This window comes from Numida meleagris, chromosome 2 (genome assembly GCF_002078875.1).
Source record: "Numida meleagris isolate 19003 breed g44 Domestic line chromosome 2, NumMel1.0, whole genome shotgun sequence".
In the NCBI taxonomy this organism is placed as follows: domain Eukaryota; kingdom Metazoa; phylum Chordata; class Aves; order Galliformes; family Numididae; genus Numida; species Numida meleagris.
Genome location: NC_034410.1, coordinates 27443266 through 27459106, shown reverse-complemented (window position 1 = coordinate 27459106; position 15841 = coordinate 27443266). Strand labels below are relative to the sequence as shown.

Below are 15841 nucleotides of genomic sequence, written 5' to 3'. Positions count from 1 at the left end.
TTATATGAACTGTTTTATAGATATTAAAGGTCATAATCACTCTTCATAGCTTGTTTGTAGCTTCTGCTGACACCAAAAAAGCTCCAAGGTATAATGAGAGTAGTATATAGCTACTTGTTTGGCTTTTTACCATCTGTATTGCAGTTACTTCTTTAATCAATAAATTATAAAAGAAGTGTTCTTAGATGGATGTTAGTTGGGGCTGTTCTGAAAGGGTTACTGAAAATGCTTAATATTGGGTTTGGAGTGGTTTTATCTTTTTTAATATTTATAAATACTAAATGAAAAATATGTCTCAGCCTCAGACTAGCTCTTTTGATCCACTCCCCTTCTCTTCTCCTACATAGGACTCCAGACAATAATTGTTTTGATGCTCTTTATCAGGAAATGAGAAGGCAAAGAATGCTGAAGGGATAATATATGTAAAGTCAAAAGTTTAATATCTTTTGCATCCTTTCCTGGATGTGTGGAAACTTATTCTCAGCTCCTCCAATAACTTATTTCCATCCAGGATTTGCATTATAGGGTAAAAAAGAATAACAAAAAAACTTGAAGGAGACATGAAGAAGAAAGTCATAGGCAAGACTGTCTCTGGAGAAAGCGCATTAGTTCACAGACTCAAAAGTAGCTCTTTTTCAATTCTCAATTGGTCATTTCAGTACAAATGTATTAGAAAGTTGGCTCTTTATTTGGAAATTCCCAGCCCTTGTAGATGTTTCTTCCTTCTTCTGTCTCATCATAAGTTTTCTTTCCAAATGTCTGTCTTGTTACCAGATATGTCTTCGGCAAAATCTGCATAGAACTCTTGGAACTTTTGTTAATGGTAATGTTCTATCAAATCATTTGAGAATCTCCTTCATCATCACTGTCATGAATGGTGATTGCTTTTTTTTATGTAGGAGGAGAAAGAATAAATAAAATAAAAGTCAGCCTTACTTCACTTTCTGGACATAGAATAATTCAGGATAGAAGGGATCACAGGAGGTTTTCTGGTTCAATCTCCTGCATCGAGCAGAGCTGACTGTAAGAGTAGATCACATTGCTCAGGACTTTATCCACTTTAGACAACACAGTTTCTCCAGGCAGCCTGTTCCAGTGCTTGATAGTCTTAATGGTGAAAAAGTTTTTCTGTGTAGCCAGTCTGAATTGCTGTTGTTTCAACCCACACTCTGTCTCTCAGTCTGTCTTTATGCACTGTTGTGAGGACCCTGGTTCTGTCTTCTTGATAACTTCCTTGTAGGCCTTAACAGACAGTTATTAGGCCCTGCAAAGCCATCTCTTCTCTGGGCTGATGAAGCATGTCTTCCTCAGCTTCTCCCCAGAGAGCAAATATTCTAGTCCCCAGTCATCTTGGTGGTCCTCAGCTGAACTCCCTCCCATTAATGGATGTCTGCCTTGTACTGGGCTGGGCAGCTGTGCTCTGAACTGTGTGCACTCTAATTGCTGAGCAAGAGAGGGATTTCACTTCTCTCCAGCTACTGGCTCTGCTCCTTTTCATTTGACTGAGAATACTGTTGGACTACTTTGATGCCAGGCTGTTCTGTAAGTTCATACACAACTTGATGTCTGCCAAAACCCTTGGTGCTTTTTCAGCAGAGCTGTTCCTCTCAGTCATCCCCAGCCTGTATCATTACAGGAATTATTTCTTCTGTGGTATGGTGTGGGCTTTGCTGAATTTAGCAATGATGCTACCAGTCCATGCCTTTAGCATGTCAAGATTCCTCTGGATAGCAGTCCTGCCCTTGAGCATCAGTTTGTATGTGACATTCTCAAACTCAAAGAATGTGCACTCCAGTATGTCATCCATGTCACTGATAAGAAGAAAAGGTACAGGTCCCAGGATAGACCTCTGCAGTAATCCAGTCCTAAATCCACAGAGAGCACAGCCTAGTAGCCACCCCTAACTGAGCTCACTACCCATGTTTTATGTGTCCATCTAGTTTCCTGCTCATCCAGACTATAATGTCCCAACTTAAATGCAAGACTACTGTGGGGGGCAGTGTTGGATAACTTGCTAAAGTAGAGGTAATTAATATCTGCAGTTTCCTCTTTATTCAAAAGTCCAATCATCTTATTACAAAAAGCAGTCAGGCTGGTAGGTCTGATTTACCCATAGTAAATCCTTCTTGGCTAACTTCTCCTTAATGTGCGCAGAAATGTGTTCAGAGAGAGTTTGATCATGATTTCTTCCAGGGGTCAAAATGACACAGTCTGGCCTGTCATTCTCCAGATTGTTTTTTGGCCTTTTTGATGACAGATTCAGAAGTTATGTTTTTGAAGTCACCAGTGACACCTCCCAATCATCTATCTTTTTCATAGATGGTAGACAGTGGCCTTGCAAAGATTTTAGCCAGCTTTCTCAAAATGTTCCTATGCAGCCCAGCTGATTCCATGGACTTTTCTGTGTGAAGTACTTAAACACAACCCCTGCCTCAAACCTCATACTCTGCAGGTTATCTTTGTTGTCCCATGCCTCCAAGGTACCGAGAACAATGGTCTTATTGGTCAGCTGTTGCTAATTCACCCACAACCTTCAGCACTGGGCTCCCATCTAGCTGAGTTCAGCAGAATATGAAAGTTCCATGTTGTTCAGGCTTTGTCTATGTTTCCTTCTCATCATTTAAATCAACAGCAACAACAAAACTTTTCTTTCAATATGCATACTTCCATTTTCTTAAATGCATTTCCTCATGGGGAATGTTTTCCAGGTACTTACTTTCAGGCACTTGCCAGAAATTCTGCAGTATCAGTAATGGGAACATGAAAAGTTCAATTGAATTTGCTCACTGTGAGACTACCTCTGTCCGTTGCCCTCATTCTATCCTTTGACTAATTATGATGTTCCCCAATAATCATGTCTTGGTTTTATGTGACCTGATTCTGAACTACTGTAGAGGTGAACCATGAGGCTGATTTACTGTGCTTCTGAACCCTTCCATTTCCTTTGGGAAAAGGCTGATGATGATTTTTTGACACTTTCAGCAAGGAGAAAAAAGAAAAAAAAAAGATGAACAGCAATAGACAAGTACTATTTTTGATTACATTTGATTATGTTAGTCAGGAAATGTCCTTCCTTTCACTTCTACGTATTTACACAGAATCATAGAATTGCAGGGGTTGGAAGGGACCTCAAGAGATAATTGAGTCCAACCCCCCTGCTAAAGCAGGTACTCTACTATAGGTCACACAAGTAGATGTCCAGACAGGTCTTGAATATCTCTATAGAAGGAGACTCCACAACCTCTCTGGGCAACCTGTTCCAGTGCTCTGTCACCAAGTTCTTCCATGCGTTTGTGTGGAACTTCCTGTGTTCAAGTTTTAGGGCATTACTCCTTGTCCTGTCGCTATACACTTCCAAGAAGAGCCTAGCTTCATCCATTTGCCTCCCACCTCCCTTTAGATATTTATAAACATGTATCAGATCCCCTCTCAGTCTTCTTTTCCCCAGGCTGAACAGACCCAGGTTACTCAGCCTTTCCTCATATGGAAGGTGCTCCAGGCCCTTAATCATCTTTGTGGCTCTTGTGTGGACTCCTACTGGGAGATCCCAGTCTTTTTTGAACATTTAACTTCTGTTTTGACTGATTACACCTGGACTAAAGTGGGGGAAAAAAAAAAAAAAAAGCATGAAAATACTCTGGCTTTCTTCATTTTTTGCCCAATTGCCTTTTGCCATAACACAGATTTTTCTGGAATTTCTACAGGTTGAGAGAGGAAACAGGGCTTGCAGAAACTAAATTACTGTCTTCAACAGTGAAGACAAATGGAACTGTGCATGCTGTTGTTACCCGATGGTTAGCAGTAACTAATGAATAAAAATATACTATACAGCCATAAGAAAGTATATCAGAAATGGGTTTTTAACAAGAAGACTTTGACTGACTCTTTTTTTTTTTTTCCTTGACATCCTCAATTATTCTTGATTCAGTAGCTGTGAAGAGAACTCCTGATATTTGTCCTGATTTTTCTTCATACAGAAATTAGACCTTCTGCCTACCAAAGATGTGGGCATTATTGCACAAAGACTGTTAGTGACCCAGCAAGTACACATTGCTTGAATGTGAAAAATTATTTCTGATTTGAAGAAAGAATGAATCCACAGATCTTAGTTACCTATTACAATGCCATTTCGTCTTAATAGTATTTAGAGATGTTGATGTAACCATGGAAAATTCCCTTTTTTTTAAATTTGTGCACACGTGCATACTGTAGTTTGTGTATACTCAAAAAATGTGTAAGCAAGAATACTACTTGATTTAGTATACAGGGCAGTGAACTAGTGAATTGTCTAAAGACAGATGTGCTTCGTGCAAGGGTACAGTCTCCCTACAGGTTGGGATGAGATTGTTAAAGAGATTTCTGGAAGATCAAAAAATGTTAGTTCTGCTGATAAGTCATCAGTTATGAATGGATTTCATGTTTTGCATTATTTACTCTAAGGCACATGGAAAAAACTGACAAAAATACTAGACAGCTTTTAATTTTTCTGTCCTCTTGTTAGACTTTGATCAGATAGTTCTAGGAATCTGAAAATCTTTTTTTTTTTTTTTTTTGCCTACGTTTTGAAGTCAAAGATACCTAAGTATTAAGATTCATTTCAAAAGAAGAACATTTTGCAATGTATAACCTTAGCTCTTTGGATAGTTGCTGCAATCAGTGGGAAAATTCAAGGGATTGTCAAGTTTAGAAGTTCAGATTATTTTCTCCGGTATTAATATGACACGTAGTGAAATCTATAGAGTAAACCTAAGTTTACATTAATGTAGCTAAGTGCAGAAGTCAACTCTGTGTTTAACTCTTTTTAACGACTGGTGCTGGAAAATGGTCTATCAGGTCTTATATGCATAGTTTTCATTTTTCCTGTCATCTAGAAAAATAATGAAAACTGAATAAAACTTCATTTTCACCTTTTGCTAGGTTATGAAGGTGAAAATTTAATGAAGATCTTAAAAGACATTGAGAACAGCTCTGAGATTTTGCTGGACAGGTGGAAATTTGAAGTAATACCCAACGACAAAGATGAGAAAGGAGATCCAGTGCCTTACAACATCATCAATAACTACTTTTCTATTGGTGTGGTAAGACTCATACATATTCTTAAGGAATTATTTTTTTGTTTTGATTGAATAGATATTGGCATTTCTTGGCTTAGCTTGAAGAATTGTTGGTTACAGTTTATGATGCTATTTTCCTAGCGAAATGAATACATAGATGACTGGCAGTGGTTCAGCAGTTTACTTAAATTTACTAACACATACTCAAGACAGATTTTTTTTTTAAAGATCTACCTTCCCATGTATATAAAAAAAAATTGTGTTGTTTCTAATGGCTTATGAACTGTTATAGCTCTATATTTAATTAGCATTATGAAGTTCCTATAAAAATATAAAGGAAAACTCATCATTTAATAAGAGCTCAAGCAACATTTTCATGTGGATCTTTAGGATTCACATTAACTGTTATATGAACTATATGAACTATTACATGAACATGTATATATATATGAACTATATATTGGAACTATTTAAAAGAACAGTAGCATTCTTTATTTCATCAGGGGAATTTTAAATAACAATAATAATAGCAAGTATATTCTTGTTTCTGTCATGGAGTATTCACAGTTAGAATGAATTATGAGGAAAAAGGGCGTGAGAACTCTTAATCTCACAGGAATTGTATCTCCAGCCTGTACTTCTCTATGGTTTCCCATTGGAACTATGATCCTCACTGCATATATAAGTGGAATCAGAAAGTCTAGTCCAACTCTACATAAGCCTTTTGCTTTGAATATACTTTCAAACATTGGTGGAAGGGGAACTGTGAAGAGGTCCATATTTTGCAGAGTAAATAGTTCATAAATAAGATTTTTTACTTGAAACAACTGCTGTCTAGTTAACTTTCAGACATGACATTTAGTAGCTAGCACTGTTTTTTTCTGAAATCAACTTGTTCCAATTAACTATCTATATATAATTTTTTAAATTAAATATCAGAAACTATTTTTATGGAATATATAATTCTATAGTCCAGTATTTCCAAATGCTATAGAGAAGTGTTTTAATAGGATGTACCATTGTAAATCAAAAGAATTTAAGAGTCCATTCTTAATTTACTTGGTTACTGTGCTTCCGCCTTCACAAGGTTCTGACACAACCTTGAATGGTTATATGAAATTTTTACATATAACTTGCAGTTCTGTTCTTATGCAGTGCTGATTAGCAGCATGCAGACCGTTTATTCCTAAAACCATTCTTGGCCTCTACTCCTGTAGAGTCAAAAATGCTGAAAAAATAATCATTGTTATTTCAATAGTAAGAAATAATTGTTAGCTTTTTTGCTTGTGTAGTTTATTTAGCCTATCTTGTTTAAAATAAGTGTAGAGAACAACTAGATAAAACAGAAATAACAAAAATCACTATAGAAAAAGGATATAGAGGCAAAGTATATGCACCAAAACAATAGCAAATACCCTCTGCAGGGGAACAGAACATATTTGGTGACTTAGTCAAAAGAAAATATTGATGCTAAAGATCAAGGATGAGGAAAGAAAATAAATGTGTAAAGGAAGCGTGGAAGAGGTGAGAGGGAGAAAGGATGAGGTTTTACATCTATTTATATTAATACAGTGCAATGTAAATGATTTCTAAACTGTAGAGATGCACCACATGTAAAGACACAGCACAGAAATAGGAAGTTGATAGAAAGTGAATGTGCTAAGCTTCAAAAAATTCTTTCATGCTATTTAAGGGAAGAAAGCAATTATACTGAAGAAAAAATGTTGAAATGAAATTATACAGTGTCAAGATCACCACGGACAATGCAAAATAGTTGTAGAATACTGCAGGAAAATTTCAGGCTCTACTGTACACACCAGGCTCCGTAGATAACCATAAAACTATGTTTTCGGTTGAAAACTTTGAATTCATCACCAAACTTCTGATTCTTCACATAATAGAAATGCAAGCAGCAGGAAATTATACCAGAAGTGGACAATAAAAAAATTTGCATTGATAAAAGCTTCTAAAATTGTAAAATCACATTTTTGAAACAGTAAGGTCTGTCAAGTTTGCCATAGGTGTAAATATATACAAAAATGTGTTTCTTAAGTACAGTATAGTGAATAAGACAAAGCAAGTGTAGAAGGTCAGAAATTGCTGGTTAGACTTCATAAAGTTGTATAATTCATATGTTAGGTAATAATAACCCTTGAAAAGCTAGGCAAAACGTTTGTCTAAGCAAATAGAAAACTTAAAGTACTAGAACTTTTGTACAGCTAAAGTAAACTTAGTTTCACAAAAACAAATTGTTTTCAGTTCTTTGTGTCTGATTCAAACTTTGGCAGGTATTCAATTGGGAAAGCCAAAATCTACTACCTTTTTGGACACCATAGTGTTGCTGCTGAGGACCAAGAATATAACTAGAGTCAAGGAATCAAGCGTATAGCAAAACAAAACCCTGGAGTGCCATCTACAAGTTTATATTAAATGAAACAAAAAGAATTGATATAAGATACAACGTTATTTGTAGAACTATAGAAAATGAGAATTATGGGGACCTCAGAGTTACCTATATCCATACCTCTTCCTATGTAGCATCTGTGGTACTTGCCTTATTTCTGATAGTTATTTATATAGTTTGTCTCTTTTCAGATAAAGGAGATGCTTGTATTTGTCTATGATCACCTACTCTATTACTTTGTTGTCCATACTCTGAAATTTCTTTGTTATCTCTGATATGAGTAGTGTTAGTGTAGTCTTGGCCCAGGGCATCTTTCCCTATGCAGAGTGGAGAAGGAAAAGAAATTATTCAATTTCTTTGTAAAATGCTTTGTTGCCTACTGGAAGGTCAATCTGATCTTTCCTTCTTTTTTTCTGTAGCCCAACTATCTCCAGTTCCTTCAGCATATTCTCATAGAAAATGTTTTCTAGACATCTGATCATGTCTGTTACTTTTAACTGTTCAGATAAAATGTGAGAATTCAATCCAGTTACTCCCTTTGGTCCTTATCTCCAGGGAATTGTAGTGCTCCCAATGAGACAAAATGCTGCATTTGATGTCTTATCAGTACTGAGTGGAAAAGAGGAATTAAGTCGTGTCTTGTAGATGATACTTCCATTAAGAATAAATATCGTTAACAATAGCATGATCTTTTTAATTCATATGTGACTTGTGATTCATTGCTAATTTCAAATACCGTTCTGAAAAACTACTCCCTCGTATCTCATTTGTGTTTTCCATAGCTTATTCTTTCTTCCTAAATGTAAAACTTATTTGTACTGAATTACATCCTCTTTCAATTTTTTACTGTTTCTCTAAGGCACTACAAAGAATAATGGTAACATGCAACATACTTCATATTGCTTCATAGATTCCTGCCAAGTAATAGGCACAGTCCCTAATTGTTGTGAACAGAACCTGCTTTATCGGTTTTGTAACAGAATAGCAGAAATTATATTTGACAACAATCTCAGTGTCTACTCAGAAAAGCCATGGGAGTATAACTCAGTTAATGTGCCTGACCTGGGGCTCTTACTGCCTTAGGACTATAATTCAGGTTGGAAGGAAATGCAGGAAGTCACTAGTCCAATCTCTTGTTCTAAGCAGGGTCAGCTATGAGAGGAGTTACACTGTTGAGGGCTTTATCCAATAGTGTCTCAAAAAACCTCCAAGGATGGTGATGGCACAACCTCTCTGGGCAACCTATTCCACTGCTTGACTTTCCTTATGGTGGAGATGTTATTTCTTGTATCCGGTCTGAATCTCTGTTGTTTCACCTTACACACTTATTCTCCTGTCCTCCCATTATCTACCACTGTGAAGAGCCTGGCTTTGTTGTATTCATAACCTCCTTCCTCATAGGTATGTGCAGACTGCTATTAGACTTCCCTGAAGCCTCTTCTAGCCTGAGAGACTGGTCTTTTTTATTTGTATATATTACACTGATCAAGATCAAAATTTCCTTACTTGAATAGAAGATTGCTAGGGTAGATGATACTCAGAATTTTGCTGAAGTTGAGCATAACATCCACTGCTCTCTAGAAATCTCATCATTTTATCGTAGGAAAGAATCAGAAGGTAATTTACTATTGGGAAGGCAAGTCCTTCGCTAAGTTGAAAATGAACATTTCACAGAAGTGTTTGCATTTGAAAGGTTAGATTAATATGTTCAAGCCAAAAAAGTGTTTCTACCACACTGTATGAGATCTGATACCTACATGAGTATGTGTACTATGTGTTAGTACAGGAAAACAACTAAGAAGCAAAGTGAGATGCAGTAGCTGAATGAATATATACAATGTTCAGAGTGATGAAAGTGCGAAGCACAGAAGAGCCATACAAAGCATCAGCCAAGCTGTGTGTCAGTTTCAAAGCTGAAGCTAGAAAACATCTAAGAGCAAAGTAGAATGAGATAAAGATTTTCAAGCACTTGCATCCATCATTCTGTCAGGATGGCAAGATACCAGGAGAGAAGTCCCATCTGCTTCCCAATAGAACTGGTATCATTGAAACAAGCTGAATATCTGAGAAAAAAAATGTGTATTAAAGCAATCAAGTCATATTTGCCTAAAAAAAAAAAAAAAAAAAAAAAAACAAGCTGCCAAACAGCAGCAGCAGCAGCTTTCTTTCTTCCCACTAAAAAAGAAAAAGAACGCTAATATTAAAACAAACAAGCAAATAAAAAAAAAAAAAAAAAAAAAAAGGAAGATTTCTTTTGCTGGCCAAACATAACTAATATAATGTTAGAGGACAGATTTACAAGAATGACAGAAACAGGAAACGTCAAGACAACTATCAGAAAGAGGTTACTGAAGTACAATTATTGACATATTTTGGAGAAAACTAAAACAAAATAAAAATAATCTACACAACCTGCCTTAACTGACATATGTTCATACACTAGGTTGATGTTATCACAGTGATAATGAAATACTGATCTCAGTAATGCCAGTGTTACTGTGTTGTCACAGGCTTTGTATTCCAGACAGTAGAGTTGCAATGCCTTTCTGCGGTTGCTGCAGGAGTGGAAATTCAGTCATATCACATCATTTAACTAAATTGCAGAGGGTGTAAACAATTTACTAGAGGTGAGTGTGTGTGTAGACAATATCAGCTTGTGCATATTAATTGTCACAGTTAGCCTTTTCCCCATGGATAAAACAGCATAATTTACTTTCTTCACTCACTCATCTGCTTACTATTAATGGTGAGACAATGTATATGCATGGACAGTTGCTTCAGATAGGCTTGCGTGTTTTAATACCCTGGAACATCTGATTTATTTTGTCCTTGCTATTTTCCAAGCCTGTATTTAAAAAAAAAAAAAAATCACTAATCAATTTTATACCATGGTGTCTTAGCACAGGGAAGTACTGTCACAAAATTTAGAAATAACCCTTCAGTTTAATCCTTAAAAAAAAAAACAACCCAAAATTCAAAAGCTATTTCTCAAATGAAAGAGCTTTCAAATCTAATCTCAGATTTTTTTCAAGAACAAACTGTTTTCATGGAATATTTATGGAACTACAGCAAACTATAGATACATAGCATTAATTGCAAAATATACCAGTGGATTTGTATGTATTCCATGAAATTCACATTAAATGTATCCAAATCAAGTATGCACAAAACAAGTAAGCATGGATGATGGTGAAATTTGCTTAAAACTTAGCGGTAGAACATAGAATGTTGATGACCAAAAGATAGTGAAGCATGCTCTCGCATAACACCAAGAAACAGAAAAAAAATAACTTACAAGCAGTATTTATTACCTTGAGAAAGTCTTGCATCTGCTCCAGTGTAGATCTCGTAATGGCATGGTCAAAAATTTTACAGTGTTAAGATTTGAAGAAACAATCTTATAAAGCTTAGGGAAGAAGTAGCTTTTGTAGATAATAAATTAAAATTGAGTGACTGTCAAGGGAGTTCATATTTTATTGGGAAGCTGTTCAAGAATGTTAAATATGTAAGGCAGTTACAATGCTTGCTTTTAGTGTTTCTGAAATTATTTTCTCAAAGTGAGACAAAATGCGTATTTTGATAAAAGCTTTTTCACTTATGCATCATTAAATGATTGGTTATGACTAAACATCAGAAGCCTCATCTTTCACTAAACGCTTGGTATAGAAGAGCATGTGGAATAAAAATAAGCCATCTTATACACTTAGGGATAGGAAGAGTGGAAGAGAGCGAGAAACCTCAGCTAATTATCCTTGTTGTGCTGTCTCTCCAAGCTGGACACACATGAGAAATGACTCAGTGTTTCTCTCTATCTGTGTTTTCTCTACTGCTTAGGAAGGGCAGGAGAACTGCAAGGGTTCTGGGAATAAGCCATAGGCACACAAGATGCAGAATGGAGGTGGAGTTGCATAGACAAAATCACTGTGGAGATTTAGTGTTTGAATTAGTTGATTAAATGCTCAGAAAACTCAGAAACAGCGTGAGCTAGGCAAAAAAAAAAATCTTTCAGTAATCATTCATTATCAATTATGAAGATACATTCACCAGTAAGGAATAGGAAATTCGCTCATACTCTTTTTGAAATCTTTTTATGTAACTAATTTTTGGCTGGATTAGTCAATAAAATTTACTGGAAAATGGGCTAAATGTCCTAATTTTCGAAGTCTGGGAGTACTAGCAGTGTGGTAGCTGCCACATATTCATTGGCAATGTAAAATATTAACACTAATAATAATCAGTCAAAAACTATAATGCAGTCCTTTAAAAAAAATCTCACTGTTATCTGATATCTTCCATTTTTCATTTATCTTTTCATTTCTAATAGTAGGATAGTACTTTAGAGTCTTGGTAACAGCCTTGACTGGAGCAAATAGGTATTAGATAAGTGTAGGCCAAATCAAAGGCACAAAGGTAGTCAGATGGATTGCATCATGCTACACTGGATACTTTTGCTAGAGCCTGGTTTTTTACATTTAATTATGCAACCAAATTGAAAATATATTTAAAAGAGTAACAACAGCAACAACAAAAAACACAAACAGCTTTTAATTGTGCTCAGACAATAACCGGCCTCGAGAGTGCTAAAAATAATGTGTAATCCAAACAATTCATTTATCTCCCATCGACTTCCTTTATAGTTAGTTATTAATGGTGCTCTCTATTGTTTTTGATTTTGTGGGTAATAATGCGGAAAGAAATTATGAATTGATTTGCATTGCTGTTAAGATGAAAATCCAAATGTAGGTTTTCATGAAGCAAACTTAATTTTGAATTTACTGTTTTGTCACTGAATTAGAGTTTAGCCTTTACAGATCCAAAATTATGTCAATGTGAATCAGTAGTGGTATTTTCTTTTTTTTGTTGTTGTTTTTTTTTTAAACCAGCAATAAATTTATCTGATGTTAATAGGAGATAAACTATTAACACTATTAAGTATTTTTTAAACCATTATAACTACATAGGGTAACATAGAGCATATGCTACTAAGCCCCTTACAGCTCTGTAATGAGAACATTGGAGCACAATAAACCAAACTTGCAAACTTCTTCACTGTCTTTTAGTACAAGTTTGTACAGAAAGGAATCACCGAGATTGATTCTGAGGCAAATTACAATAGTGATAGTGTGGTGTGGGGCAACCTTCTGTATGTACAACATCCACTCATTGGAGTCAGTGCATTATTCAAGGTGTAGGAGTAAATCAAATACTGTAGTATTGCTAGCTAACCCTTGGCTGGGCTGATAGCTGAGTGTACACTTTAGATTTAAGTGTTCTTGGTGTCTTTATGAATGGTGCTCTTTCTGCATTCTGTTCTTAAAGTGTCATTGTCAACAGAATCACACTGTTTACTCAAACTACTTCATTTGAACAAAATACTTCAAATGTGGAAAACAACTGACCTATTTGTACTAAGATGGGATTTAAATAAGAATTTTCCAATGTTCCTTTAGTTGAAACTTTGAATAAATGTGCAAACACGTAAATAAAAACATATTGGAAGAGAAAAAGGAGCGTAACGCTCTAGGACAATAATTAAGACAGTAACTTAGAAGAAAACTGTGATATCCAGATTAATGTTCCATCTGTTGTTTTTGTCCATTTGATTAACGTGTATGTGGCAATTCAGAAACTTCCACTGCTGTGAATGACTTTTCTAACATCATTAGATGCAGAATTTTAATGCCAAAACAAAGCTCATGCAAGTAGAATACCTCAGTTTTTCATTCAGTCTCTACAACGTGTGATACTGATTTCATAGCAATATGGTTATTTTCTGACTTGGATTAACTACAACAATAGTGTGTTTTGCAAGTGCATTTAGCTAAGACAATGAAGATGTCTGAATATGCCTGAAAATGGTCTCTAAATTCTTTGCAAAGTAAGCCATTATCACATGCTATTTTTGTTTTATTTTTGTTGTTTCTTTGCTTCATTTTAAAGACTGTTATAAGAAAGATTTCTTACTAGTACTACTAGACACAGGATGTGTTCTCTGAAAAATTATTATCAGAAAGTAGCAAAGGCCTACGACAAAGACAAGTGTACTTTTATGACACCTAATATGTTACTATCCAAATGCACTATCAAATAGATATTTGCATGGTTGTGATTTAATATCCTTCAGCCTTAACCAGTCACTAAGAGCCTCTTAGTCTGCCAGTGGGGAAAAATATGACTGCTTAATTCTCATAATCATAAATTTGAACTTGTTAGGGGTCTGCTTCCCCATCACTATCCTCTAAGTCATCATCCTCCACTTCCATTACATCTCCTTAATACTTTTTTTTTGCAAAACTAAAAGAAAAAGCTTGCATAAAGCCATATATTTGGCTTTTCTCATGAAAGGACATTTCATTAGCATCAATAGAAACTTTGACTATTAGAATTTCCGATCATAAATGTGAGAGTCCAAGTAAGGATGTTCCTCTGACTGATATTATGATCCTATAGTCTTCTATTTTATCGATGTTATTTCAGGGTATGTTAATTTCTACAAATGTTGTTTTGTTACAGTATATATAATTTACAAAAGGAAATGGAAAATTAATTTTAATTTCATGATAACATATATCCTGAAATTTGAAAGCCTTACATAATTTTGCTGTTTATAGTGGCTAGAGAGATGATTTTAATTAAATTATTTTTTTAAACAATGTATGAAGAAACTCCTATGGAAATTTGCTATTTAAGCCTTGATTCAATTCAGAACATATGCATATCTGAGAACTAATTCCATGTGACATTTGAGTATGTGTTTAAGCATTCCTCAGCTAGCAAATTGCTTAAAGACGTGCTTAATTTTTTAAACCATTTTCTGCAGTTTTATTAATATGACTGGACAAATGCACATATTTAATTCTGGGCATTGGTCATAAGCTAGTTAATTATTCTAGTGAGGTTTGTGGATATACATAATTAAAAATCATGTTTATTGGTTTGCTGGATTAATATGATCATAAGCACATGCTTAAGTGATTTTGTGAATCCTATAATCACTTTGAATGTGCTAATGGAATACTGTGATGTATTGCATTATTTCTGTGCCAGGGAGGGAAAGAAAATTTCATGATAAACTACGTCATCAGTTTGTAATCTGTATCAATTATTTTTTTCCCCAAAAAGAGTTAGGAGAATCAGAAATTTGTCTATATATGAACACAAATATAATTTTGAAAGAGCTGTATTTCTACTGGGTATAACACAGCATAAGCTTCAATCCTGCTGCCAAATCTGTAGAAGTGATTGTTCTCAGGCAAAAATTCTGCTCTCTTGGTGAAGGAGAATGGTCTGAAAGAGCTCTAATCCTGGATTTGAAACATTGTCTTATCAGGAAGTCACTGGTAGTTTGATCTGTAGTTACCTCCAAACATTACTAATCTTTGAAAAAATAAATTATTCTTATAGGCTTTCACAGTTTTCACATTTGAACCATCTTTAGTCTTTTCAGCTTTTGTTGCTATTGAAATTCTGCAAAAGATTTTGACATGGCAAATAGAGGTTGCAAATGGTTATTATTTTTTTTTTCATATTGCAGAAAGTTTCAAACACGTAACATATGCTGTAGAAAGGTGGACCTGCAAAGTAATTGATAGAATAAGGAGAGATAGAAGTCTCTCTGATGGTTTCCCCTTGCTGCTCTGCATATTTCCATGGGCATGGAGAATGTAATTTTCATAGCTAGAAATAGTGAGCATTGAAGTTGAAAATACCCATATAGCATCGGTTTTGGCATTTCCTGTTAGCTAGTTTCCTTCCATCACTGTGGGTTTAGTTTACCTTGTAAATCTCTCTGACCACTATTGCTTCTTACCATTCTTACCATTCAAGTCTACCAGGATACCCCAGGAGACTTGCATTTTGCTCTGTGTGCAACTTATAAGGTACATTCACGCAGAGAGCCAAAGATTTCAGTATATATCACTTTTTACTACATTGCTAAAATGTGCACATACGCAGGTCTGTTCTGCAACTTCCTAAAAAAGTGTGTATTATATGGTTAGATTGAGAAGTCTGTGTGAAATATCCATTTTATTACAGACAGAATACTGAGGGTTGTCTTGGATTCACAGTAGGTTTTTATCAGGGTAAGTGAAAATACAATTTTGTGGTCTATATTTACATTAGCAAGTAATTTGTCTCAGCAGTAGTATAGCAGTTGATGTTGAGTCTCTTCTGTCTACAAACCATGTGGTTTGGGAGTCTTCAAACTGGATGTAATCTCTTCCCTTGCAGTGAACTCTTCTAGCACTTGTTTGTCCTAAAGTGACCTAAAAAACCTGTCCTTGCTTCATCCATGTTTCTCTGTATTATGGGACAGCACAGTGTTTCCTTCGCAAGATATCTTGCTCACATGCACCAGTCTTCACTTCAAATAAAACTTCAG

General features: G+C 35.3%; 1 protein-coding gene across 7 annotated transcripts in view; it reads left to right on the top strand.

Moving 5' to 3' along the window:
* Positions 1–15841, top strand: part of DGKB (diacylglycerol kinase beta) — a 347802-nt gene that overhangs the window by 143909 nt on the left and 188052 nt on the right. For all 7 annotated transcript variants that reach the window (XM_021388186.1, XM_021388187.1, XM_021388184.1 and 4 more), the window contains one exon: positions 4918–5078. In XM_021388186.1, the coding sequence (XP_021243861.1) occupies positions 4918–5078 (161 nt within the window). The remainder of the gene's footprint in view (positions 1–4917; positions 5079–15841) is intronic.